The sequence below is a fragment of the Setaria italica genome, chromosome IX (genome assembly GCF_000263155.2).
Source record: "Setaria italica strain Yugu1 chromosome IX, Setaria_italica_v2.0, whole genome shotgun sequence".
NCBI classification, from domain to species: domain Eukaryota; kingdom Viridiplantae; phylum Streptophyta; class Magnoliopsida; order Poales; family Poaceae; genus Setaria; species Setaria italica.
Window position 1 is genome coordinate 53,746,193 of NC_028458.1, and position 26,119 is coordinate 53,772,311.

General features: G+C 47.2%; 3 protein-coding genes across 4 annotated transcripts; 2 read left to right on the plus strand and 1 right to left on the minus strand.

Moving 5' to 3' along the window:
* On the plus strand, positions 1 to 6,763 carry LOC101754079 (methyltransferase-like protein 2). The gene is given in 15 exon segments (XM_022829794.1): positions 1 to 628; positions 915 to 1,131; positions 1,230 to 1,360; positions 1,467 to 1,500; positions 1,723 to 1,743; positions 1,746 to 1,797; positions 2,523 to 2,700; positions 2,816 to 2,902; positions 3,010 to 3,109; positions 3,178 to 3,316; positions 3,941 to 4,019; positions 4,449 to 4,755; positions 5,212 to 5,353; positions 5,429 to 5,570; positions 6,100 to 6,763. Coding segments are annotated over 15 exon segments (2,271 nt in total). The 5' UTR covers positions 1 to 334; the 3' UTR covers positions 6,448 to 6,763.
* An 11,213-nt stretch (positions 6,764 to 17,976) lies between these two features.
* On the plus strand, positions 17,977 to 19,590 carry LOC101755544 (homeobox-leucine zipper protein HOX12). Its single transcript, XM_004985270.4, has 3 exons — positions 17,977 to 18,388; positions 18,511 to 18,839; positions 18,966 to 19,590. The coding sequence occupies exons 1-3, from the start codon at positions 18,301 to 18,303 to the stop codon at positions 19,266 to 19,268; spliced, it is 720 nt and encodes a 239-aa protein (XP_004985327.1). The 5' UTR covers positions 17,977 to 18,300; the 3' UTR covers positions 19,269 to 19,590.
* Positions 19,591 to 21,084: 1,494 nt separating this feature from the next.
* Positions 21,085 to 25,621, minus strand: LOC101755949 (deSI-like protein At4g17486). Of its 2 annotated transcripts, XM_004985271.3 has the most exons (4): positions 25,416 to 25,621; positions 23,962 to 24,183; positions 22,109 to 22,396; positions 21,085 to 21,633 (listed from the first exon to the last, which is right to left on the minus strand). In XM_004985271.3, the coding sequence occupies exons 2-4, from the start codon at positions 24,173 to 24,175 to the stop codon at positions 21,392 to 21,394; spliced, it is 744 nt and encodes a 247-aa protein (XP_004985328.1). In that variant the 5' UTR covers positions 24,176 to 24,183; positions 25,416 to 25,621; the 3' UTR covers positions 21,085 to 21,391. The 2 variants fall into 2 exon arrangements, with proteins under 2 accessions (XP_004985328.1, XP_012698299.1); XM_012842845.2 differs by lacking the exons at positions 23,962 to 24,183; positions 25,416 to 25,621 and adding an exon at positions 23,735 to 23,940.
* Between the last annotated feature and the right edge of the window lie 498 nt (positions 25,622 to 26,119).

Below are 26,119 nucleotides of genomic sequence, written 5' to 3' on the forward strand. Positions count from 1 at the left end.
GGCGGATGGGTTTGAAGATTTCGCGGGGGTTGGTTCGCTTCGCTTCTGTGGGCGATGCGGCGGCGCCGCGTGCCAGTTCACATTTCCTTCGTCTCTGACTGGTGGGGCCCTCTGAATAGTTGAACCCCAACCTGCGGCGCGTGCCTCCCTGACCTCCACGCCCGCTCGCTCCCTGCCGGCCGGTGCTGCTTGGCGGCGCCGCTTACCTGAGGTGGAGGGAGGCGGCCCGCGCACTCCCACGGCGGCGCGGCGCTCGGCGCAGGTCCGAAGGAAGGAGCTCAGGTTTAGGGAGGGTAGGGTAAGCCCTCCCAATCTCTTGCTGCTGCCGCCGCAGATGGAAATCTGCGACGAGCTGCGGTCGTTCGAGGCCACCGGCGTCTACCGCCTCGACGGCACCGGCACCAGCACCGGAGCCACCTTCCTCGACCCGGTCCGCCTTCTCAACGGGTCCTACCAGCGCTTCCGCGTCGTCCCTTCTGCGTACTACTCCAGAAGCTTCGAGCCGCCGCGTCAGCTAGGCGACCCAGAGACCGAGCAGCCAGAGAAGCGGAAGAAGCGCAAGCGTAATCAGAAGCCGAAGCCGAGGGAGCTCAATGCCATGGAGCGGATCGCTGAAGCGCGACACCAGGTGATGTGTAACACTGCTTTACTTTGGGAAAATAAAAATGATAAAGGTTAAGAAACATTGGTTATTTGGTTTAAACTTTAAACTGATGGTATTGATGCACTGGAGCTGCTAGGATCATTGGCTGACATTGCCTGTGTGCTAGATTATTTAAGCTTTAGGCAGTTGAAAGTGGAGACACAATGTTGGTTTGGAGGCTGTATAGAATTCTGAAGTGTGTTTCGCAGGTGTAGTGAAGAGTGATGATAGTGTTCTATTGCCTGAGTAGTTTGTTGTTACCTTTTACTAGGAAGCGAGGACTTTACTGTTGAGTGCACATGAATCACTCATTAAGGATAAATATCTACTGGAGCACCTTTCCAAGATGATCGAGGGCAAGGAGCACACACTTGATGTGGGAAGTGGTCCTGAGAATAATTTCATCGAGCTTGGGACCTCATGGCGAGCACCATTCTATGAGATTACTATTTGCTTTCGGAAACCCCTTGTTCTGGGCAATGGGGAAGGTAAAATAATTCTACAGATGATTTACTTCTTGATGACCATGTTTGGAGTTACATAATGCAATACTGAAGCAGTGTTGTATTCGTTCTGATGTCCTAAGGTTCCTTTCATGCCCAAAGGACATCCTTTCCACTATTTAATAGCATAATCAGTGTTGAAGCGATTGATGAGGCGGAAGGAGAGTTCCAGAATAAGCGTTATATTTTACCAAGAGGAAGTTGCTTCTTGATGGTAAGTATATTATTCTTTACTGTTACATATAGCTTCAGCTAACTCAATGATCCACCTTTAATTTTGAAATGCCTTTTCATGCTCTTGGTGACCCAATGACTTAAAGTCCGACTTCAAACGTGTTCAAGATCTCATTCCTGGTATGTGACAATAGTGGCGGAGCCAGAAACTCAAATTTTACCTTTTTAGGGGAGGGGTGGGGGTATAGTGTTAAAATTTTCAAAATTTAGTCGGAAGTGGAAATTTGCATGGCTTGGGTTGGGGTGGGGGGAGGGGGGGCTTGGCCCCCTGCAGCCCCCTCCCCTGCCTCCACCACTGTGCGGCAATTCCTTATTTTGGTTTTTGTTGCCCTTTTCGTTCAGGTAGTTCAGATGAAGGGTATAATCTATAGTTGTTGACCCACCTTGGGAGAATGGATGTGTTCGTCAGAAAGAAGCGTACGTTTTTTTTTTGTATTTGCTTTGTCTATGAAGTATTTAATAACAATTTTCACACCTTTTTCCCTGACATGTAAAATAAAAGTTATTGCCTAGAGCGCTAGATGGGCCTTATGACTTAAGCTATGGTTGACAACTTGACATTATGGAGGCTGGGCTTTGCATTTTTGCAGTCCTTAGGAGTAGTCTCAGATATTGTTTTATCCTTCACATTTGTCAATTTCATGTCTCAAAATACACTGTTCTGTTTGCTTTCGTTACATGCTCTTGGTTTTAACTATGTTTTAGGTACACTCCTTAGCTGATATTCAAGTCAGAATGTGCAGTCCAATGGAGTGCAGGTATTATAACCTTAGCTGACCACAGAGGCGGAGCTTCACCAGATATATAGGGGGGCCGGTCCATGTAATTAGGTGTTAAATGACAGTGTACATTACTACGTTTACTGTTCATTTAGTAGAAACTTGCGTTGGGCAGGTGGGGCCATGGCCCCCTTTGATCTTCACTAAGCTCCGCCCCTGGCTGACCATAGAGCCTTTATGTTGTATCATTTTCTTCCGTAAAACTAAAGCATGAGTTGGCTCTCTGCAAAACTAAACCACTTATGGTTAAAATGAGCTCATGGTCATCACTGTTTTTCATCTCTTTAATTATCATTTCAACATTTATAGATTGTGAGTTAGGAACCTTGTAGAGTGATAAATCATTCATTCATTATGCTGCAGGTACCCTACACTTCCCAACAGATATTTGCTGTACCTTCCAGTGCAAGAACTTGCCCATACAGCCGGAGCCCTTCTTGTTTTGTGGATTACAAATAGGGAGAAACTGCGGATGTTTGTTGAGAAAGAATTACTTCCTTCTTGGGGGGTGAAAGACCCCACTGTGTTTTATTGGCTGAAGGTCTGATACTCATTTGGCACCTGCTGGCACCGTGTTTCATTAATACATTTGCTAATTTTATAGTGGCATTATTATTTTTCTGCTATCTGGTTCTAAAAATCTCAGTGAATCATAGGTGAAACCTGATGGTTCTCTAATTGGTGATCTAGACTTGTTCCATCACAGGCCTTATGAGTGCCTCCTTCTTGGCTACATAAATGTTGTAAGTTTGTCCCACCAGCCCACTTGTCATTTTTCTTGATTGTGACTTTTGTTATGCAGCAGTATTATTAAATTCATCGATTTTATTCTTCTGTTATGTTCATGTAGAACACAGATGCTAAGCAAGAATTAAACTTCAAGTTATTAGAAGGAAGCCAAGTAATCATGAGTGTTCCAGGTGCTCACTCAAGGAAACCTCCCCTTGAGAGTATCCTTCACTGAAATACTTCAGTGCCCCTTCTGTTTATAGCTACACTAATCCTTAACCTGCAAAAGAATTACTATCAGAATATATTCCAGGTCCTAAACCTCCAAGATGCCTCGAGCTTTTTGCCAGAGAGTTGTTTCCCAGATGGACCTCTTGGGGAAATGAGCCACTTCATTTTCAGGATTCCGTTTACTTCTCAGAGAAGTAATTTGATTGGCAATAGCATGGTATGAACATCTGAAACTGCCACCTGTGTCAAGTGCTTTTGTATTACCATTGTATGTTTCGGTTTCCAGTAGAGAGCCAATTCATGACTGGTGTATAAATTGTTGTATATTTGCTTCTCTCGCTGACTGTTATTGACTTAGCACCACGTCATGTGTTTCTTCAGGTGCTGAAGAAGCGGAAGAGAACACCCTAGCTCCAGACGAACTGGTCGCCTGCCTGCTGTCCTACCGTGACTTCTTGATTCCCAGCAGCACTTGATTGGTAGCAAGGTCAAGCGAATCCTATCTATCTAGGCTGGTCTGGGAGCTGACATCCCTTATTACTCTATAGTTCCACCCAGTTCCTTGCATACCTGGGAAACTCAGAGCAAGCGGCAACAGACAGTCAGAGAGATGAAAAATTTTGTACACAACATTACAGTTCAGCTCAAGATCCCACAGCCATTGCTGGAGTTCCCTGGTTAGGTTCCTCTTGTAAATTGACGATTCTCCCGGTATAACAGTTGAGTGTACCACTGCTTTGAAGATAATGGTTGGAGGATGGACATAAGCTTTGCCGTATTATCCAATGCTTATTCTCTGTTTCTCCTATCGCATTCTTCAGTTCTGTGTTCATTCGTCCTGTCGTGTTCCTTGCATACCTACATTTTGGAAGGTGGTTCCACAAGGACTACATCTGCAGAGTACTTGCATGGGAATATCTTTGCCGACGGGAATCCTGCCGGCTGCCGCAAGCGAACCCACGGATACCCGGCGGCGGACGGTTGTGCAAATGGGACGAGGCGGCGACGGAGACTGACTACGTGTTGGGACTTGGGCGGCGTATGGCAATGCTTGTGCGTAACGGTACGTGGCGTCGTGGCGACGCCACCCCCTGGTGCCGAGGCCGTTGCACCCGCAGCCGACGGCGACGCCCAGCCCGACACGGCCGCCCTGTCCAACACCACCACGGCATTGCCGAATGACGTATCTGCCCCTGCGCATGGCTGCTACTAGGCTGCCACTCGCGGCAGGGGTAACTCCGTCCTTGCTCATCCGTTTCAAACAGCGTTAATAAGCCGCTCATCCCTGCCGAACTGAACAACTACTGCAGAGCTCGAGAAGGACCTTAGACTCTGCAACTGCAAATGCCGGGCGTCAGATCAGGATCCACCTCGCCGGAGCTCCGCCGCGTCCAGACGGTCCTACCCACCGCTTCCTCCAAGGTAGCCAGTGCCAGGGCCAAGCTAGCCGAGAGAGCCAAGTCGCCGGCCAATTCGAAGGCGAAGGGACCGGATGATCAAGAGAGGCGGGGCAAGAGTGGTAGAGGGGAGAATGACAGGCTTGTCCCGTCTGCGAGGCGTAGGAACTCGCCGCCGCCGCTGCCAGTTGGCCTGGACACGGGGAGGATGAGGTGTTCCTGGATCACCACAAACTCGGGTGAGTTCTAAGTTCTTCACTGTTTTCTGATTCCTCCTGTTTGTTTTGCTGCACCAAGCACTATATTTTACAAGAAGTACAAGCAATTGCCTTTTGTCTACGCTTCCTCTAGTACATTGCAAATTTGAAGTGTTACGGTTGAGAATTCTTTTTTGTGCTCTGGAGCTGATGCATAATCAGGTGGAATCGCGTGCCTATGTTGTATTGTCATTATATAAAAAATAAATCGGCCATGGTATTTTTGTTTTGACTATTGTACGCTAGTGAATTAGTACTGAAAATCCTTAGCTCTAGAATTGTTATCCATGAAGATTGTGAAATAGCGGATCATGCATCTTTAGTACAGATAGTCATTCTTGCAACAAGAGACACCTGCTGAATTTTCAGCTCTATGAAAGTATAGGCCCGCAGTTATCAACTAACATCATGCTTTTGGTGGTACCTCCATTTCTACAGATCCCCTCTATGTTGCATTCCATGACGAAGAATGGGCAGTTCCAGTTCATGATGACCGTACGCTCTTCGAGCTGCTCACGCTATCACAAGCCTTAGCTGAACTCACTTGGCCTGCTATTTTGAGTAAGAGGGAGGAATTCAGGTTCGCTTTCACGACTAAAACTCTGTTCATAAAAGAAGTGTTGTAATGGTCACTGATACTTCAGCTTTGTAACAGGGAGATGTTTGATGGCTTCAACTCTGCATCTGTCTCTGAATTTACAGAGAAGAAGATAAACCTGATGAGGTCAAACGGAAGTGTGCTGCTGTCAGAGCAAAAGATACGAGCTGTTGTAACAAATGCCAAGCAAATGCAGAAGGTACAGAGTCTGTATTCTTACAATGTTTCGCAGTTGCATTGAATTCTTTTGTTGAGTTTAGAGTGACACAGAAATGTTGGAATCTTCGTATTGCACTTCTGATCAGGCTGAATGACAATTTTTTGCTGTTTTATTATCTGTCATTTAACAACATGTGGGAAAATTGGGCATCAGAAATTTGGCAACATGGTAAATAATGACCATTTGCCAAAACGCATTAAAAAAAGGCACGAGTGAGATCCTTTCAGCTTGCTTTTCTCCTTTGCTGCTTTCTTCTTTAGCTATCAGCTGAGAAGCAGAGTGCCAAGAGTCATTTCCTAGCCGTAAGTAAAGAGAAAGCCCAAGAGGTCGAGACCTCGTTTGCATGGGCCAAATCTTGTACCCTTTGAGAATCTGAACAATGTGATACATGGGCTTCCTTCATCTGCAAACGATTTGCAGTTTACCATCAAACAGCTCATGTGTAGTACCATGTGCTCCATAAATTCCATATTTGTTGTGTTAAACTTTCGAAATGCTTTACATGTAGGTGGTTAAGGAATTCGGATCATTCAGCAACTATTGTTGGAGCTTTGTGAACCACAAGCCCATCACAAACTGCTTCCGGTATGCTCGCCAAGTACCTACAAAGACGCCGAAAGCTGAAGCCATAAGCAGGGACTTGATGCGCCGAGGGTTCCAGTGTGTTGGCCCTACAACGATCTACTCCTTCATGCAGGTTACCGGGATCGTTAACGACCATTTATCGTGTTGCTTCAGATTTAAGGCTTGCAGCCAACACAAGGCCAGTGAAAACAATGTGAGAGCAGAATCAACATTGCCTGATAGGAAGTTGAGCTCACCATCTTCAGAGGATTCAGATATCAGGGAGATGTAGTTAATCACTGAAGTCAGCTTGATTTTTTTTATCTGTGATAGTCATGACAGTTTGACAGTGCATTGGGATGCTACAGAGCAAGTGGTGTATATAGTGTATAAGAAGATTAAACGGCTTTCAGGTGTGGCGTGCTTTCTGACATGTATCATATTGGTATTGCAGAATGCACTTTGATTGGCCTTGATGTAAAGTGATTCGTGTTGTTTTCTGAATGTACGGTGTCTGGTCCTGGTGTCTATGTACAGACAATGCGGTATACAATGTTCTAGCAGTTCGCCATTTCATGGCTCTGTTCTTTTATTCCCCAACAAAAGAACCTTGCATCTGATTGCCTACCAAAAGTTTCTTTATTCCAAGAACAATTAGCGGGTGTCAATTAAACCGGTGAGTGGATATGATTGAGTATAGGTGGAATATCAATTTACTGCTAATCTTCCTCCTTTTCCTGCTAATCCAAGATTAGCTGACACTTTTGCATTCTTTACGATCGACATCGATCGATCGGAGGCTGATTACATATATAAAAAAAGCATAGGGTGTTGTGTTGACATGGTTATGATGCGTCAGCCCATATGTCACACACTTGCCTTGTATAGCAAATCACACGATAAAGCTTTTCCTTGAGAAGTGAGCCCCTAAAACAAAGTGATCACACGAAAGTTCCCGCACCTTTCAAGCGCTCAATACGGTTAATCCGACACCTAATTAAAACGGGCCCATAAACTAATCACGACACGATGGCCACGTTTCGCCTCGCCATGGACGTGTTCTCCTCCAACTCACTCGCAAAACCCTTTGTTTAGCCTCAACACTTGGTCATATTTAAGCTTGGAATCCCATCATTTCCCCCTCCCGCAACAATTCATATAACGATCCTCGAGGGCGTCTCGGCATCCGCACCGGGCCCCTGGCGCTCCCGCGACGATGTCGTCGCCCGAACCCGTCTCACACGTGTCGCGTCCCAGGAGATGCCAAGTCAGCGATGTCCGTCCACGTCATGCCAGATCACTACTCGGTGTAAGCTACGTCGTGTGGCCGGAGAATAAGTCCACAAAGGTTAGCGAGTTGTTTAGTGGCGATTAACGTTAGCCTTCCGCCTTCAATTTGTCTGAATGTTCCAAGGTCCCCCAGGTCCGGAGGTCCCCTACCCCTAACCCTAGGCTAGCAAAGGCAGGTGGGAATTAGTTTAGGGAGCAAGTGTGGTTGCTTGTGTGGCTGGTGGGTTAAGCTTTACCGTGCAACTGGGGATTAGTTTAGGGAGCAAGTGTGGTGAAGGTGTTGGCATGGGAAAAGAAGGATCCTAACAAACCGTGCAAACCATGGCCTGGAGCATGCCAAGTGTGCAGCAGCCTTGGGTTTGAAGCTTGCTTGCCAGCCAATTAATCCGCCTCCTTAAAATGTGGCACGAAACTTGGCACCTTTCGGGGAAAGCCGGGCCATGCATGATTCCGGTTTAACGTGGCGGCATTAGTGAAAACAAAGCCTCGAGTTTACACTTGTTGCTACGATGGTGCGAGCCCTAGTACTGGCATTTGTTGAACACGTGTCGCTAGCTTGGTGATTGGAGGAGGTCGCAGCCACAAAAACCATGGATGTTTCTTAATTACTTCAATAGCATGAATGCATGATACTCCGTAGATCAGAATGTGCCTTGCATTTATGGATGAAGAAATTACTTAGTAGTAGTGACAAGTTTACCATAGAAATGCTTGCTTTTCAAGAGTACAAACTGATTGATGATGGTAAAGAATGTTTGCAGCATCCATTGTATCAGTAGTAGTACAGTACTCAGTAAAGAAACAGTGGACACACTAAAGTAAGGTTGTGCAGTGGATTAAATCAGAGAAGGGGAGCTTGACTTCTCCTCATGAATACCTTGACCCATTGACACACGACTGTTAAGGGCTAGCTAACACGTCCGGAAGCTGACGATCAAGTCAGTTAAGGCAGGCGCGAAATTAGCTGCACGCGCGCGTGACGACGAGGCCGCTAGTACCATCGGTATTAGCAGCGCTAGCTAAACCCTCTTCCAAACTTTAACCTAAACCGAGCTGTGGTCGAGATCGATCAGCCGATCACGCAAAGGCGACGAGAGAGAAGAGGGAGATCACCGAATCCCCGTACGCACTTCGAGGCGTTCCTTGCCGCTTTCTCCCTCCGTTTAGCGTGCATGCGCGCGGCCGTATCGGCATCGGCCAGACGGCCACGGCCGTCGCTGTCGCCCTCCCCAGCGCCCACGACACCGCTCCGAGCTGCCGCCCAATCCGCGCGGAGAAAGATCATCTCTCTCTACCCGATTAAACATATGCTGATTTGATATCGTCAAAGCCTCCAAAGCTCAGGCCTAATCAAAGGAGGCGTAGCCCGTGGCCCGAGGAGATTAGGTTTGGTGGGTTGGCGGATTATATTAGGATATGCTGGTGATTGTGGTGGTGGTGGGGTGATTAGTTTATAATGGCGTCGGGATTCCACGAGTTGGAGATGGGGAAACAGGGCGGGGAGGTGTCTGAGATAAGGATGACACCCGCTTAGTTTATGCGCCGGCTCTCGTACTAATCAACGGTCACTTGGGGTTTTCTTTTCAGACTAATCACTAATCAACTGCCAAATTGTGCTGCGTGTGTGTGGTGTGAGGTGCCATGCGCATCAGCATCGGCCCATGCCATGCCAAAGGGGCCTTATTTCCTAGCTTTGGTAGCTAGGCATGTGACAGGGAATCACACTCTCTCAGCCCGGGTGATGTGCTCTACGCTACTTGGCATCTTATTCCAACCTCTCTCTTTTTTTACTACATACTACTGCCAGAATTTTGTTAATTTACTAGTGCTACACCTCCTGCAAATGACCCTAGATTTTCGCGTGATGCGCTGGGCAGATTCCTGGCCAGGGAATAGTCAGCAAAACGAAAAGAGCAACAAGCAGGAAAAGGACAACTACCAGGGGTCCAGGGCCAAAGGAAGTGAAATTGCGTTGAAGTCAAAAGCTGGATGCTTAAGAGCTTATTAAGCTGGAGTTTGTAAAAGATGCATGGGTAGTTGTTGGGAGCTAACCCTAACCCTGGAGTTTACCGTGCCCTAAACAAAGCGACGATCCTTATCCGGTGTACAAAGGCGCGGGGGCGGCCGATTGGCCGGCCCCGGCGAGGTTGGTGACTACAGGGGTTGGGATCATGGATGCACGTGAAAGGCCGGCGAGTCGTACGCTCCGGTCAGGGTCAGGCCGGATAGGTCCAAAGCTAGTCGTACCACGGAGTAGTTGTTTAAACTGATCGGTAATCTGGTGGTTAAAGCGAGGATGTCTAGATTTGCGCTAGTGTCGTAGCGTGTGGGTGTGTGTGTGGCGCATCGCCACCTTCTCTTTTAACTCGCCTGCGTGTCGCCGTCCTATACCTGAGAGCAAACAGCCAAAGAGGGATCAGGGATGGATAAAGTTTTAGATGATGATTTGTACGCTGATGGATCATGTACGTTCCGTTTACACCTTGCATTTCGACACTTTCTTTCCCATGCAATGCAGTTAGTAGCTCGATTGCATTGGATGGCCATGAGTACGCCTTATCCTGTTACCGAAACTGGGGCACGAGGAGTTACAGTTGTGCATGTGAGTTCCAAAAATAAGCATTGCGGTAGAATACGACACACACAAATGGAGATTAGATATGATTGTCCTTTGCTATCTTTTTTTTTTGAAAACATATACTAATAACCTTGTCTTTTTGCATAGGCAATCCAGCAATATTTAATTTTTGGAGCAGATAAAGAATGCTCATCAATTCATTTCGTACATGTGCGATAACAGCAGTATCATATGCGTGGACATGTACGGAGTACTTGACGGTTTTATCTAGTTTAAGTGGCCTACATATGCTGCAAGTCAGCAGAGACGGGTGAAGCTAGATATTTTGTTCACCAACTACAGAGCTATAGGACAATTTTACCTTGCCATTGAGGGAGAGACCTGAAGAGAGTCTAGCATTGGAGTAATACATTTTCATCAATTCAGTGTATATCTTCATCCTTTATAAATTCCCACGGTAAACTAAGAAGTCCTGCGTCTACATGGGACTGGATCTTGAACTTTTGAAGCACCTGTTCAACGTGCTGTAAATCTAGGTACCCGAAAGTCAAGCCTGCCTCTGATCGATTCAGTACGTAGGTTGAGCAGGTGGCGGAAAGGCGCCTGGCATTCTCCGGAGCAGCTACGCGCCCACTGCATCGCCACATGCAAGGCAATGCAGGATGCAGCTACGCTCGTACCGTACGCGCACGCCTGATGAGTGAGTGGTGACTGCCCCGCCCCCCTACAACGTCACCTCCGATCCGCCCTCCGGAGGCGGAGCCACCCAACCAACAACCACCCCAGCCGTTCTCCCTGCCCTGACGCAACAGCTTCGTCTACGGTCTATCAGCCAGGGGCAGGGCTATATCGTCTCGTCTCCCCTAGCCATGCTTGTTCTTTCCGAGAAATAGAAAGAGCGAGCAGCTACGGCAACGGCATGGATTCTGTTCACCCGCCCAAATCAAAACGTCCCTGCCCCTCCGTATAGCCCCTGTAGGCTGTAGCTAGGTGTCCGGCTCCTGAAGTCTTTCGATCACGTACGCCATGCATGGTGACGAGAGATAGGACGGGGCTGGAGAGAGAAGCACGGCTGGCCAATGGGGGCGCGGCCGGGGCCCGGGTCTACGCGCCGCTCCCCCGCTTGGTCACTGCCATTTGGCGCACTTGTCGTCGCACGGGTCTATGCGACGGGTCAGTGATCCCATCATCATTCACGACGCGCGGGAGCCCCAGCGCTTACTTTTCTTTCCGCACCGCATGACATCCGAGTTGCCCTCCACTCCACCACCCGCGATCGGGGGCTCGGTCCAGATGCATCGTACGCGCGCGCGCCTGTCGGGGCAGGCAGGCACCAGAGCACCGGCCCTCTGGCCCGCGCGCCCCTCCGGCGCCGGCCGCATGACAGGATGTCCTGTTCACGCCGTGGCGCGCCCAGCCCCAGCGCGGTGGTGCCGCCGAGCTCAGAGGGCATCATCCATTCCGTCCCGGCGGGTGGGGTGGGGCGGGGCGCGGTGGTGGGCGCGCTCCCCGCGCGGTCGCTTTCCCCCGAAAGCCTGCCGCGGATAGGATTGCCCTGGCCTGGTGCGCGCCGCAGGCTTTTCCATCTCATCGGCTTTGGACGCGCGCACGGGAGAGGGGGGACGCGTGGCGGCGCGGCGGGAGCACGGCCCCGGGCGCCGGGCTCGCGCGGGGGCCGCGACACGTTCGAGGCGTCCCATGTGCCGGCCCGGGACATCGAGACCGATCGATCGAGGCTGGGCTCTGGCCTCTGGTCCTCGCCTCACCTTCTCGCCGCTGGTGGTGCCTTTGCCCCGCCTCTGATCTTTCCACGGCCTGCCCCACCGCCGTGCACGACCGGGCAGCGGCAGCCTGCCTGCAGGCACCCTTGTGTCGTAGGCGGCTAGGTGTAGCCCCAGCCCCCAAGCGCCCCCGTCCCGTGCTCCATGCATGCATCACAGGCTAGCCCGGGCCGGCCATTCAATATTCTTTTGCCCCGGGGTCTTCTCTCTCTCTCTCTGGTCACCCACAACAACACTTATGGGTAGTTTCTTTCTTCATTGGCCGGCGGCCACTATCGCTGAGCACAAGGGTTTCCGGGCCACCAGGGACCCTGTCAAGACGTCAAATCTTGCAGCTGCTAGAAATGGTGATGGCCGGATTACGTTTCCCGGAAGCTTTTCCTCTATGCAGGTTTAGATGATTAGATCCAATGAAATCTATCAAATTAAAGTAACGGAGATCGCATCATGTACATATAATTGGATGTAAGTATGGCGTAAGATTTTGTTGGTTACGAAAAGACAAGCTTAAATGCTCCAAAGCGTATATATATAGAGTCCCTCCAGGTGGTCAGGTGATTGCTGTGCGTCGTTGTCGTCCACCACCCTGGCCGCTTCATGCACGCCCGCACACGCCCGCGAATGTCTCCACGTCCAAATCTGTCACTCAACAAAAAGAGGATAACAGTGAATTGAAGGCTGACTAGATGTCACATATGATTTTAAAACAAAATCAAGTGCTATATATATATATATATATATATATATATATATATATCAGAATCTAGTATCATGACATCATAAGTAAATAATATCAACAGTATCACATAAAGAACAAGAGAGTATATAAGAGATTTATGATTAATCCTGGAAACGAAGGCTCCAACCTTCACAGGCAATCGACTGGGGGTTGCGTACGCCTAGAACTCAGCACCATCTTCACAACAACTTCATGGCAGTTTTTTCTTCTGAGCAATGTTGGTTATAACAAGGGTGAGCACATGTCGTACTCAGCAAGTGTGGGAAACATATGAATGCAAGGCTTAAACAAGAAAAGGCTGATTGGTTAATTGCATTAAGCATTTTTAGTTGGTCAAATTTTATTAGCACCTAATTACTAAGGTATAAGTATGTACCAACCCACATTAATAGAAATATAAGCCATAAGCATATGGCACAAGCACATAACCATAACTACAATGTAAGTCCATCTTCAAGTTCGATTATCATGTGAGGGTCCAAGCCGCTCTTGACCGTGAGCACGGCCGATATATCAGTTTTATACTCTGCAGAGGTTGTACATATTTACCCACAAGTCGCGTAAAAGTTCAGAAGAACTTTAGACCCAACCTTGATGTGCTGATGAGGCACTCATCACACTACCGAGATGTGACTGCATAGGGACGCTACAAGGCCTTTACAAAGATTCCGTAGTAAGGATAGCTCGCTAAGGTTTCATGATCAGCGTAATGCATAAACCTCTCTCAAACTGCGAAGCTACTATAGAGCAGATCAGTTTGAGGGTCGGGTTATACACCAACTACTGTCTCCCCCCTCTTGCCCCTTTCAGGTAAAGCTACTACAAACTAGAGTTTCCAATTAATTAGTCAAGACCAGAGCTATATAGTTCTTGTGGTTACACTGTTGTCCTAGGTGATTCTCCATGTTCCAATTAAGTAGGGTGATCTTTTAATTAACCAGAGGTATAGCATAAAAGTAAAGCAGGTTCATCATTATTGTTAATTAGAACCACCATAACCCAAATATAGCAGCTAAGTATAGCTACCCAACAGAGAGATAAAACCTAGGTTGATAAGGAAAGGCAAACCTTAATAGGTACCATCAAATTAAATGCAAGTGATTAAATAAAGTTATTGGGACAAAAACACAAGGACACACTTGCCTTTATCCACAGTACCGCTGCTGCTCAGAATGTCTCCGTCTCCTTACTCTTGAATGTCCTCGAAGTGTGTTCGTTCTACTCGTGATAATCATCCAAAGCAAACATCCAGAGCATGCACATACAAATAAACAAATGAATTAAATTAAAAACAATATACCAATTATCATAAACAGTACTGAAAAGCGGTACAAAATTAGTCTACATGTTAAGACGAATGTGTGAGCGAAAGAATCACTCAAAATGGAGTTAAAATGCAAAAGATATGGCTTAACTAAGCTCTAGGGACTTGCCGGTGAAGATTAGAAGCTTCTAGGGGCTAAATTGCGAGAAACCGAGGGCACAAATCTAATTTTGTATAGAAACACAATGGCTAACGTGCAAAAGCTTAAAGATGGATTGGATCGCGAGAATAACTTTTTGAGGACTTTTTTCGCAAAACCTACAAGACACAAACTTTTAGATCACGATTTTCTTTTTCTTCGAGGGCTAAAGTGCAAAGTCACCGTCTTCAACCTCCGCGCTGCATCTCGATCGATGGTCGATGACCGGCGGTCGGGTCAAGGGGCGATACTAGCGGAAAGTATTTATAGACCTGTTGGAGTCCGGTTTTATTTTTCTTCTTTTTCTAATTTCAGGAATTAATTTCGGATTCAAAAATAATTTCAAAAAATCCTAAAATTATAATCAAATCACGAAAAATACTTCAAAAACTTCAAAAAATTCAGGAAAATTTCTGAAGATGATTTGGAGCACGAGGAATCCAAATAAAATATTTCAAGCTCCTGAAAAGACATGTAGAACTATCCAAAAAAAATTGGATTAAGCTCTAGGAAAATGAGAATAAATTCCAGAAAAATCTGAAAAATTATCAGAGGAACCTAATCTTCGTCTGAATGCATTTTTGAAACTTTTACACTCATGAAACACCAGAATGTATTGGCATGAATGCAACACACAAAGAACAACTCTATTTAATTTAGAAAAAAAAAACCAATTGCTTTTCATATACTAAATTACCGGTAAAGAAAATAAATCTTGGGAAAATTTTAAAATTATGAGAAATTATTGTTTAATTATTCTTTCTAATCACATTCCGAAATCCAAAAATTTCAGAGTGCGACACTAGAGAACTGAGCAATAAGCATATGTAAAGAGAGAAACTTCACATCATCAATATGGCATTTAGCTAAGACTTGATGATAGTCGTCATGTATAGCAAGCTAAAATCGCTTGAAATGTCTTGGATTTTTGGTGATCTTATCTCTACTTTGAAGTGCAACTGTGTTTTTACCCTCATTTTTCTAACTTTGTGATTTTGCCCTGGACTATTCAAAAGTTATTGTGATTTTGCCCTTGGTCTTTGCGTATTTGTCTCTATTTTGACCGTTGACTTTTGAATAGTTGATGGCAAAATCACAAAGTTGAAAAATGAGGGCAAAATCACAATATATACTTCAAAATAGGGGCAAGAATACAAATGCCCCAAATGTCTCAGATCTTGTTCGGTTAATCCTCTCTTCCAAGTGGATTCAGAGGAATTAATTCCCCTATAGCTATAGACTTGTAGGGGAATTAATTCCCCCCAATCTACTTCAAACCAGATTAACCGAGCAAGGTCTTAGTGGGATAAAAAAATATATTTACCACCCAATTTTCCATTGATATTAACTTTTGTGGTTGATTTGTTCGCAACCTAGGCAAATGTACAAATTACATTAGAAGTACCCTTGGCTATTTGAGGATATTATGAAAGAAAACATTATATTAAACTGTCAGCCACCTGAAAATATTTTCTTGAAAGAAAGCATTACATTAAACTGTTTTCCAACATTTTTCGGTAGAAATCAGTAATAAAGCTAGTTTTGAGCTTAACTAGTCGACACGGGAACGGAATAAAGGCATACCATAATGTTTACCGGTATTGAATTTTTGTCATGTATTTCCGGTAAATGTTTTTGGCCTGTGACCTCTGAAATTCTACTTTTACTCGGCGATTCAAGCTTGGAACATATCATAAATAATGTTTCTTTAACGAACATTATGCATGCGTTAATCGTGACTTTTTTAACAACAGCTTGGATTAACAGCTAGCTGCCTAGCTCCTCACGTGCGTCCGGCATGCTTCTAACGACCGTGCAATGTTTTGACCCGTGTGGACGAGGAAGGCCTGATGAACAACTCCTCAATTTTTTTTAAAAAATAAAAAAATAAAAACGCAGCACACGGAAGAGCAGTTGCACGTACAAAGTGTGGACGCATCGCAGCAGCACTGACACGGTACTACTCGCTGGCGGCCATGCTTCCAAGGAAAGGAAAAGGATTGCGAGAACTTTCTCCGACCCCTCATCAGCAGCTGCGCTGCAAAGATAAACAGTACACGTCTCTCTCTGGCAGAGCTAGCTGCTGCAGACGCTTTGCAAGATGGGAACCTGGTCTTCTCCCTCTCATCAAATGATGAGCTAGCCGTATGCCGTAGCCTAAGCTACTACACGCACAGGTGATGCTCGTACCTAACCCTAGTGGCTTTTGAGGACGACGAGCTGCTTGACTGAGGGGACCAGGACGAGGAGCTCCCCCCCCAAACCCCCGGTTCTTGCACGGAGCCGGTTGCTCACTCCTCTGGCCTCTCAGACCTCCACACGTACTGGTGCCCTGTTCAAACCCGACCAGAGAGTGGTTCGCGTAGCTCTCGCATAAATAGCATTTGACCACATGCGCGCCGTGGATAAGGAGCAGTGCGCGTACCCGCTCGGCCGCCGCGATCTCAACCGCACGCTTTCGCAGAGAGCACCGGGTGTTAGTGCACGACTTGGGTTGGGCTCCTCCAAACAGGAGAATCCTGCGTGCCGAACCGTAGCTGCCGGTTGGCGTTACATGCTTTACGGGTAGCTCGCTAGCATATCGGCTTGAGAAGGCACACACTACCTCGCCTGCCAGGTTTCCAAAAGGTGTGGCCGTCCCGGCGTCTCTCTCGGCTAGCTTTTGCTAGCCCGCCATGGATAGATCGCGTCGCCGGGTGCGTGGAATGGATCGGAAAGCGTGCGGCACTGTTCAGACGATCTCCGTAGGATGGTGTGCTGGGCTGTGCGTGCACCCAACTCAAATGAGAGAGCTGGAAAGCGACGCATCAGCTGCATCAGCGAGAGAGCAAGAAGGTTTCGTAGAGGGAGAGAAGAGACCGCAAGGAACCTCCTCGTCCATCCATCCGATGATCCGATCCGGCGATATACGAACACGTCGCGGTCAATCATTTACACGGCGGATCGATCAGAAATGCTTCACGTGCTCGCTCGCTCTCTCTCTCTCTCTCGGCGCTAGCTCTTTGTATATCCACTTGTACTTGTTTATTGTCACGTTAGTACTTGGCTTGGGCAACGTAAGCTTTGGCATGTACAATCATCAGTTTGGAAAATTCAGGCGTGTGTTTGTAAGAAAGGTACAGCGCAGGCGTGCATGCGGCAGTTGACGTCAATTGGGCTTTGGAGCTGCTAGGCGGTTGTGTGGTCGCTTGTGTTGTGTGTGTCTCCCGGGCCCCGGAAGCCGACGAGCTCGTCGCCCACGCGCTCGCTGCGATGGTAACTTGTGCATCTGAAACACCGAAGCGAAACTCCCGCCCAGCTCCAACCAGCCGCTCCACTTTTGCTTCACAACGTATGACACGAAACCGCTTCTTTGTTTAACATTAAAAAAATGCTAAGCGAATCGACCTCCCCGGCTTTTTTTTTTTAACTTCACTTTTGCAGCGTGTTTCAACGAGCAGAGAGGGGGGGTTTCTTGGAGCGAGAAACTTCGTCCTTGCATGTGTTTCAACCTTCCCGGCCGGGCGCTTGTCAAATTTACCTGCTAGCTGGCAGGCGTGCGCGCAGTAGACATCGGCATCACTCAGCAGCAGAAAAAAAGCTTCTAATCTACCCCAGCAGAGCAGAAAGTCACAGTTTACGCCACGAAAACCCACCGATCCGCTCCGTCTCCACCGGCCGGCGTGGCAGGGGCAGTGCGTGCGCGGCGTCCCTGTCGACAAAAGGCGGCCGCTAGCTACGGCTGCTACGTTATCTTAATCGCGAGATGGCGACGGAGTTAACTCCGGTTGGCGATTAAGCCGCAGCAGCTTATGCCTCGCTTTGCCGAGCGATTACCAACTCCCGTCTCCCCTTTCCATTGTCCTACTAAACTACTCCCATTAGCTCCTCTCGGCTAGCTGATGCACAGGCAGAGGCAGCTACGCTACGCACGCAACGCCCCTCTCGGCGGGTGACACACACACCCTCGCTGCTTCCTCGCGACTCCACACCCGAATTTTATCGGCTCCCAGCAAGTACAGCAGCCGAGCAGCGCCCCCGGCCCTCGGCCGCCTATAAAATCCCGGGGCCGGACTCCGAGCTCACAGACTCGGACGACACAGCTGGACACACACTGGGCAACCCAGCGCGGCCAACAACACCTATAGAAATATCCAAGCTACCACCACAGAGCGAGCACAAAGGTCTCTAGCTAGCAACCATATTGAAAGGCGATTGATCGGAGTGAGCATTAGTCTACTACGCACAGGATCTTCTTGCTGTTTCTGCGGCTTTAGAGTGTGATCTCTTGTTGGGTCTGTTGGGTAGCTGGAAGATGGGCTGCGAGGAGGATGAGAGGCTGCTGTTCCCGTCCTTCGCCTTCCCGGCGGAGAGCTTCGCGGAGGCCGCCACCCCCGGCTCCGGTGAGTCGCAGTTCATCTCTCTTCTATAGCAACTAGCTAGCAAGGGATTGATTCATCGATCTAAATGAACGCGCGGATTAGAGATTACTGGGAGCTCACGCGTAATGTACATGTGCTACCAGGTGGTGAGCAGAAGAAGGCGCGGCAGCGGCGGAGGCGGAAGCCGCGGCCGGTGGGGGAGGGAGAGGGCGGGGACGAGCAGGCCAAGAAGCGGCGGCTGAGCGACGAGCAGGCGCGGCAGCTGGAGATCAACTTCCGGAAGGAGCGGAAGCTAGAGACGCCCCGCAAGGTGCAGCTGGCCGCCGAGCTCGGCCTCGACGCCAAGCAGGTGGCCGTCTGGTTCCAGAACCGCCGCGCCCGCCACAAGAGCAAGCTCATGGAGGAGGAGTTCTCCAAACTCCGCGCCGCCCACGACGCCGTCGTCCTCCAGAACTGCCACCTCGAGACCGAGGTAATTAATAACCGGACCACCCACACGACGACGACGACGCATCGGAATTACTAGTGTTTTCTTCTTGAATCTTGTCTGCTGCTGAGTGCTAACTCCATGCATGCGATGCGCGTCGTCTTCGTGCAGCTGCTGAAGATGAAGGACAGGCTAGCGGAGTCGGAGGAGGAGAAGCGGAAGCTCATCGCGGCGGCCGCGGCGGCGGCGGCGGCGGCAGCTGGCGGCGCGGGCGCGGGCAGCAGCAGCCCGAGCTCGTCGTCGTTCTCGACGGTGACGCACCACCCGGCGGCGCTGGTGGGGCAGTTCGGGGTGGAGGCGGAGGAGGCCGCCGACCTCACCTACATGAGCGAGTACGCGTACAACAGCTACATGAACATGATGGACCTCGCGCCCAACTACTTCGGCAGCAGCGTCTACGATCAGTTCAACTGAGCGTGCAGGAGGTCAGGAAGGGATTAACTGGAGCTCAGGCAATCGGCTAGCTATTTTCGTGTTGATGAATCGATCGATTTGCAGGGCTCGTAGCAGCAGTAGTAGCAACCAAGTCAGTAGTAGTCGCTGGTATAATTAGTAGTATGTTCTATCGTCCTGACGAGAATTAAGTATATTCAGTAACTTTGTTGAGCCATGTAGGTAAGGTTAGTAACTGGCAATCTATGTGAATTTGTGGATTATCATGCAAGTGCTTATCATGGACTAGTGATCTCTGTGATGTAATATTGGGGGTAATCGCAATCAGAAGATGCTTTGTACATGCTTTGTTTGGTGTGTTCTGCTAGCTCTCTGATGAACTCTGAAATGTTGAGTTGGCCTCGGCCCAATTCTCTGGGCTTCATTTGAGTTTTGGGCTGTTTCAGAACGTCCCTGTCTGACTGCTTGCTTGATCTTTACTTGGACATCCCTGATAGGTTCTCTTCTTCCAATGTTCCTCCTCTTAAGGGAAAAAAACGGCAAATACCATCTCTGATGGGAAAGAAGGAAAAAAATGCACTAGCACTCTTACTGACGTTGAGATGCATACAGTAGCAAACAAAATGTTTAACGCTTGGTACAACTCTGATAGATGTGTTGTAACTGACTGCACTTAAACAAGTGAGGTGTCATCTGGAAAACCCAAAATCAGGGGAGCATTATCGCAGCTAATGATTGCATCAAAGTCATGCATCGCTTAAAGCCTTCTCTCCGGAGATAAGCCCTGATGCAACTGATGCAAAGAATGAGATGACCTGATCCAAAGCGCCCCTTTTCCTCTCTTTCCCGTCTGCCGCCACACGGCACGACGACAACGACGACGAAGCGAACAAAACCCAACCCAACCCGATCATCATTCCAATCATCCATTCCCCGACGGCGACGTCCTGTTTCGTCGCGAACCGGAGGCCGGAGCGCGCGCGCGGGCACGGAGAAACCATCGCGCGTCTCCCTCGGATCGTACGCCGCCGCGCGGGCACGAGCACGACGAGCCGTCGCGGTCGCCTGCTTTTATGGCGCGGCAGCGGCCGCGGCCGTCGCCCCGGTTCAGTGGCTCTGTGACTGAGAGGCGACAGGTGTGGGGGACGCACAGGCAGGACGGAGAACACCCTGCCAGCCAAAGCCAAAGGGACTGTCACTAGGCGACTGGTAGTACCACTGACTCTACTACTACCTTTGCTTACTCCTGGAGGCATTCTTATCCGGTGTGCTTCCCTCCTGGAATTGTACTATGGGATTGGAACATGCATCAGAATTTTCGGTGCTACCGTCCAATCGAACCTGGTCCCGCCGTCACAGAATTATGCACTTGTATGATTGATGATGTGCACACCCAGAAATGAGTTAGGGGGCGTTTGGATGTCAGGGGCTAAACTTTAGCCCTGTCACATCACACGTTCAGATGCTAATTAGGAGGACTAAATATGAGCTAATTAAAAAACTAATAGCAGAACCCATAGGCTAAATCGCGAGACGAATCTATTAAGCCTAATTAATCCATCATTAGCGAATGGTTACTGTAGCACCACATTGTCAAATCATGGACTAATTAGGCTTAATAGATTCGTCTCGCGATTTAGCCTAGGGGTTGTGCAATTAGTTTTGTAATTAGACTATGTTTAATACTCCTAATTAGTGTCCAAACATCCGATGTGACAGGGGCTAAAATTTAGCCCCTCCCTGCCAAACACCCCCTTACTTTTACAGTGCACGAACACTGTTAATCTGCAAAAGCATTGTTAAAACGAGCTGGGTGAGAAAATTCCAGGCATGAGAATGACTGACAGGGTGGTGTTTTTTCAACAGCTGAAAGAATAATGGATTAATAATATACAAATCACTGAGTACATAGGGCGGGTAGAATCGAGTGGCATTCACCCCCAACAGATCTTTTCGAGGCGAACCAACACACGTCGGCTTGGGTTTCACATGATACAACGACATCAGGCATCAGACTTTTACCGACCAAAATGAAGTACCTGACAGCGAGCTACAAGCACGGCACTCACCGTGCAATCCAGATGCTGACACTGAACGAATTAGCACAACTTGGTATCAGAAGTTACACGGGGGCCCAGGCCAGGCTACCTATTTCTCAGAGACGCGGTGCTGGATTTCCTTGATGAGCAGTGAGCAAGACGCTCCTTCACAGGAGATGGTGGGAAAGGGGAAGATGACGGCAGCTGTCTGTGACTCGAGATTGAAGAGAAACAGCTAAATGGGTTCCTCAGCCGCCTTTTCTCTGAATCTTCGGACTGACTATTCGGATCATGGCCGACTGGAGAGATCTTGAGCGACTCTGGGAGAAGGCAGTTGCAAATGGCACCTACAACAAACAGATGCACATGATCGTCATAATATGCTACAATATGAACCCCAAATACCAGTAAGTTCACATCAAAATGCTACAACAAGAACTCCAAGTACATATAAAACAGTACTACTTAGTAAAGTAGAAACACGAAGCCTGGAATAAAATTATACGGTCAAAACTGCCACTGTTCCCTTAGTTGGCATGCTGCTGCTGAATGCAATAACGTGCTGAAAACGTATGGCAAAATTTCTCAAAGCTCTTTGTGGATGCACGTGTCAGGTGCACAGTTAGTAACCATGGTAAACCACATTTCTAGAAAGTAAAGTGGAAACAATAATATAGAGCAAAAATTGGTGCCAAAGACTGTTAAAGCTGCTTAATGCATTCTGACTAAGCACAATGAGTGGCATTAATTCAGTGTCACCTTTGCTGCATGGAATCGTTGAACTGCTATAAGCTTTAGCACATGTATTTATAACTATCGTACCTATTCTGGCGAGCCGGTTCACCCATTTGGGGATTTTGTTACCGGTCAACTTGTAACACATATCCTTGCAAAAATGGTTGCAGTTCTTCGTGATAAGATGGTAAGTATCTCCATTGTAGTTTACTGACTGTAGCTCCATGAACTGCCTAACTTGGATTGGATCCAAGCATGTTGTACCGAGAAATATTGATTTCCTGAATCTGAAACCAGGGCACTGACGAGGCTCTACCTCAAATACTCCACTTGTAGGAAAGTCATGCGCTCCAAATGCATATTCAACACCATGAACTACGAAGAAAAAAAATGGGCCATCAAAACACAATGATCTAAGAATCAGTTCTAAAATCATATATTTGAGAAAAACATCTGTACAGCTTTTTTTTGTGGTCAGATGCTTCAGGAGGTTAGCAAGATAATTACATAAATCATTCTCGGCCCAGAACTCTAGATATTTGAGATGGCAAGCATTCACAGTCCAAAAATCACAATGCTGCATATAGCTCAGCCAATTCGTTGCTATAGCCAATTCGTAAGAGTGGCAAAAAGTTAAATATACCTCATTATGAAGAAAGGGAGTTGAACCTGAAGAAAGCTCTAGGCTAGTTCTAGAAACATGCCTGTTGTGGAAAATGGCTAGCAGGATTGGACAAGACCTAACAACCCAGATGGATCATGTGGATGTAAATTTATTAATGGATAGCTGGTAGTGGAATTGAGTATTGACAAACTTTTAAAATATTTCCTCTCCCCATCCATATCCAATTGAGACAACTCTACCTCCTTCCTCAGTTTTCCTAGATTTCCTTGTGGATTTCACAAAACTACTCTGCATCACCTGTACTCCCACTTCCCTTGTTCAGTAGTTCTCTTCTTTCTTAGAGTCAGCTGCCCTACGAAGGACACCAAATGTGCATAGCCTAGTGATTCGATGGGCACCTAAAGAAAATTTCTTAAACCACAACTAAGCCCTAATAAAACCGGATTCAGGACCTGTAAAGATGTCTACTAGAAAGGTCCATGAGATGCAGATGCAGGCATAGGTATTAATTCATCTTCTTAACCAAGCTGTTTCAGATTATAAAGAAGCATTTGGCACCTGAAACATAAAATGGATCCAACAAAATCAAGAAAACAACCATCTTCCAAGTTGAGTAAATTTATCAGCAAAATTTTTAATATTTCCTTGCTTCATACAGGGCCAACATAGCATAGAACACAACAATCTCGTTCATCTTTTTCTATATGGTAAACTGATGCATATAACATATGTGAATGTAACAATATCGGCTGAACACATCAGTGAAAGCAAATGAAAAGTTTTATTATGTAGCTCATCCTGAAAAGGCAAAACTATGCATACAAAATTCCTTTACAGCAATGATTGGATTTAATACTTTCAGGCAGGTTACTGCTGTGAACCATCCTAATGGACAGAAAACAATTTATGGCATGGAACAAACCTATATGCAGATATGGATCATTGATGTAGTAAAAGAGTTTTTTTTTAATACATATAGTTAAGTAAGTAACAACTTCATATGGCGAAATAGCAGATTGGCCACAGTACTAGATATCAATCATAGAAAAGAAGAATAATAAAACTTGACGGGAAGGAGCAGACCGCACCCCCGCTTTGAATTAAGAGGATGCAGGGCTCGAACCCGGGTCTCCGGACTGAGAAAAAAAAGAAGAATAATGGATCATTGATGGCCATGTTACTGGATTTCTAGTCCTATAGTTTCTCAAAGATCAAGGAAAAAATAGTTGAACAAAAACACCACAAAAGGAACTAGAGTTTGGTTAAATGTTAACTGGAAGGAAGAAAAGTAGATACAAATGGCAAAGAGAAGAACCTTCAATTCCTGAGTGAAATATGCCAAGGCCTGCCCAATATATATAACCATTCATGGGTGTCAGATCGTACACGTTAAGATAAACTGGAGTGTCATCTGGCGATTGACCAGCCGACTGAACCTTGGGGAACAAAAAGAAACGCATAGCAGATTTCCTGCTTAGTTGTAGTGGCATGAGGGACTTCCATTCAGGCCGTTTTGTCCTTAGCTTCATAGTCCTCCCTTCACACAATCAAGCGAGATATCAAACATATGAACGATCTACTTCAATGGGCATTAACAAAATGAAATAAGGCAATGTTGACATAGTTGTTCTCTGACATTGATTTCCATGGAAGCAGTTTGAAACTGATAATTATACATAAACAAGCAATAGCGAAAATAGCGATGGTTTTGGTTGAATTCTGAAGACCAAGAATGAGGGCTTGCAAAAAAAAAATATCCCCGGAAAATATTCTCTTAGTATATGCTCTACCAATACTCTTAGATGTATATACCTTCTAAGAAACAAAAACAAACTAGTCATAATGATCTCCAAGTATTAGACAGCTCATTAGCTACTCTGTATGCATTGCATCCTGTGAAAGCCTCATAGTATTAGGACATGTTAAGAGATTATTAGAAGTTCAGTAATCTCCCCAAACGAAGACAATTCACTCCTTGCACACTCATGTGAACATGTCAGCTTCAGTTTGAAACGAACAATGGACAGTAAAATTAATGCTGGTAGGGCCACACTGCAGTTGTGATTTCTAAATCCAGCACTGCAATTCAGTCCCCATAATGCATTGCTTAATGAGTCAGTGTTCACAGAAGAGCTTGAAAAATTGCAGATATTCCTACGGTTTGAAATTTGAACTCTCTTACTGCTCTAAAAGAGAGTCGAAAGATCAGATCTGTTTTCCTGTCTCCACACTCCTATTAGACAGTGCCTTTTCTCTACATTTTTGTTCTAGACAATGCAGCATGTTTATTCAGTCTAGCGAACACTCAGGAGAGAAAAAAAAGAGGGCGTTCGGTTTCAAGAATGCAGATAGCCAGAACCCCAAATTGCCATTCATGTACCATACCACTCCAGTACCACGAACAAAAGCTTGCAGAGAACCGTAAGACATGTACACATCACGGCACCACCTAAACGTCAACGACTGTTTCAGTACAAGCAGGTAAGCCGCACTATTGCTACGAAAGCAACGTTTGGTACCGCTACCGGACTGAACTCCCAGAAATAATTCCACGGCCGTACTCGTTCCAGATGGGGAGCCGGAGCAAAGCCGACGTTGACACGAGAGACAACACCATAATTCCACCGCCGGACCCAATCCACAGAACCAAGAACCGAGCAGCAGCCCGAGAATCAAACACGCCAGGAAACCCAAGGAAGCAGGCGAGCGCAGATCCAAGCCAAGATCTTGCTGCATTGCTGTTGCCAAGAAAGCGGAGCAGCGGCTTACCGCTGGACCGGAGGCTGGCGGAGCCTGGAAGGCGAACGGCGGTGCCGAAGGCGGCAGCCGGCAGCACAGTGCAGGCGGCTGCGGGGGGATGGGGGCCGGGAGCTGGGGCGGGGGAAGGAATCCGAGGAGGGATTCCTGGAGGCGAGGCGCAGGGAGGGAGGGAGCAGAGTAACTGGTGGTGGGGTGGTGGTGGTGGCGTTGGTTGGTTTCGGCGAGCGGGGGGAGGGGTCTCGTGATGGCTGGGGAAAAGCACCGTGGATTGGAACCAGGGGGGGCCCGTTGGGGGTGGGGTTGTTTTGTAATTTATCGCCTTGTCTTTTTTATTTTATCTTTTTTCTCGCCCCTTTTTTGAAAGCTCTGCAGCATTTTAATTTTGTACATCGAGGAGAGAGAGAAGTGGCTAGTGAGAGAAAGGACAAGTGGTCAGGGTCCATGGGCATGGAGAGCTGTGCTGGGGCTGGTTTCAGGGGGGCAAAGTGCCAGAATCTCTTGACTCTTCTCTTTTGATTTGCTGGCTCGTTTGAATGAAGATTTAACAAAGTTTTGTGAAAAGAACATGTGATCTTTTCATTCTAGGCAAAAATAACTCAATTTTAGTGCATCCACTGAAAGCTGGTATAATACATCTTACTGAGGAATGTGTAGTATATGTTAAAACTTACTAGTACAAACAACATAGAAAACTTACTTGAAACCGACTGGGC

Coding starts and splice junctions, on each gene's coding strand:
- LOC101755949 (XM_004985271.3), bottom strand. CDS start 24,175: ATGAAGCTAAGGACAAAACGGCCTGAATGGAAGTCCCTCATGCCACTA. Junction 22,397..23,961: donor ATTTCACTCAGGAATTGAAG/GTTCTTCTCTTT, acceptor TTTTCTTCGTAG/TTCATGGTGTTGAATATGCA. Junction 21,634..22,108: donor GAACCGGCTCGCCAGAATAG/GTACGATAGTTA, acceptor TGTTTGTTGTAG/GTGCCATTTGCAACTGCCTT.
- LOC101755544 (XM_004985270.4), top strand. CDS start 18,301: ATGGGCTGCGAGGAGGATGAGAGGCTGCTGTTCCCGTCCTTCGCCTTC. Junction 18,389..18,510: donor GGCCGCCACCCCCGGCTCCG/GTGAGTCGCAGT, acceptor ATGTGCTACCAG/GTGGTGAGCAGAAGAAGGCG. Junction 18,840..18,965: donor ACTGCCACCTCGAGACCGAG/GTAATTAATAAC, acceptor GTCTTCGTGCAG/CTGCTGAAGATGAAGGACAG.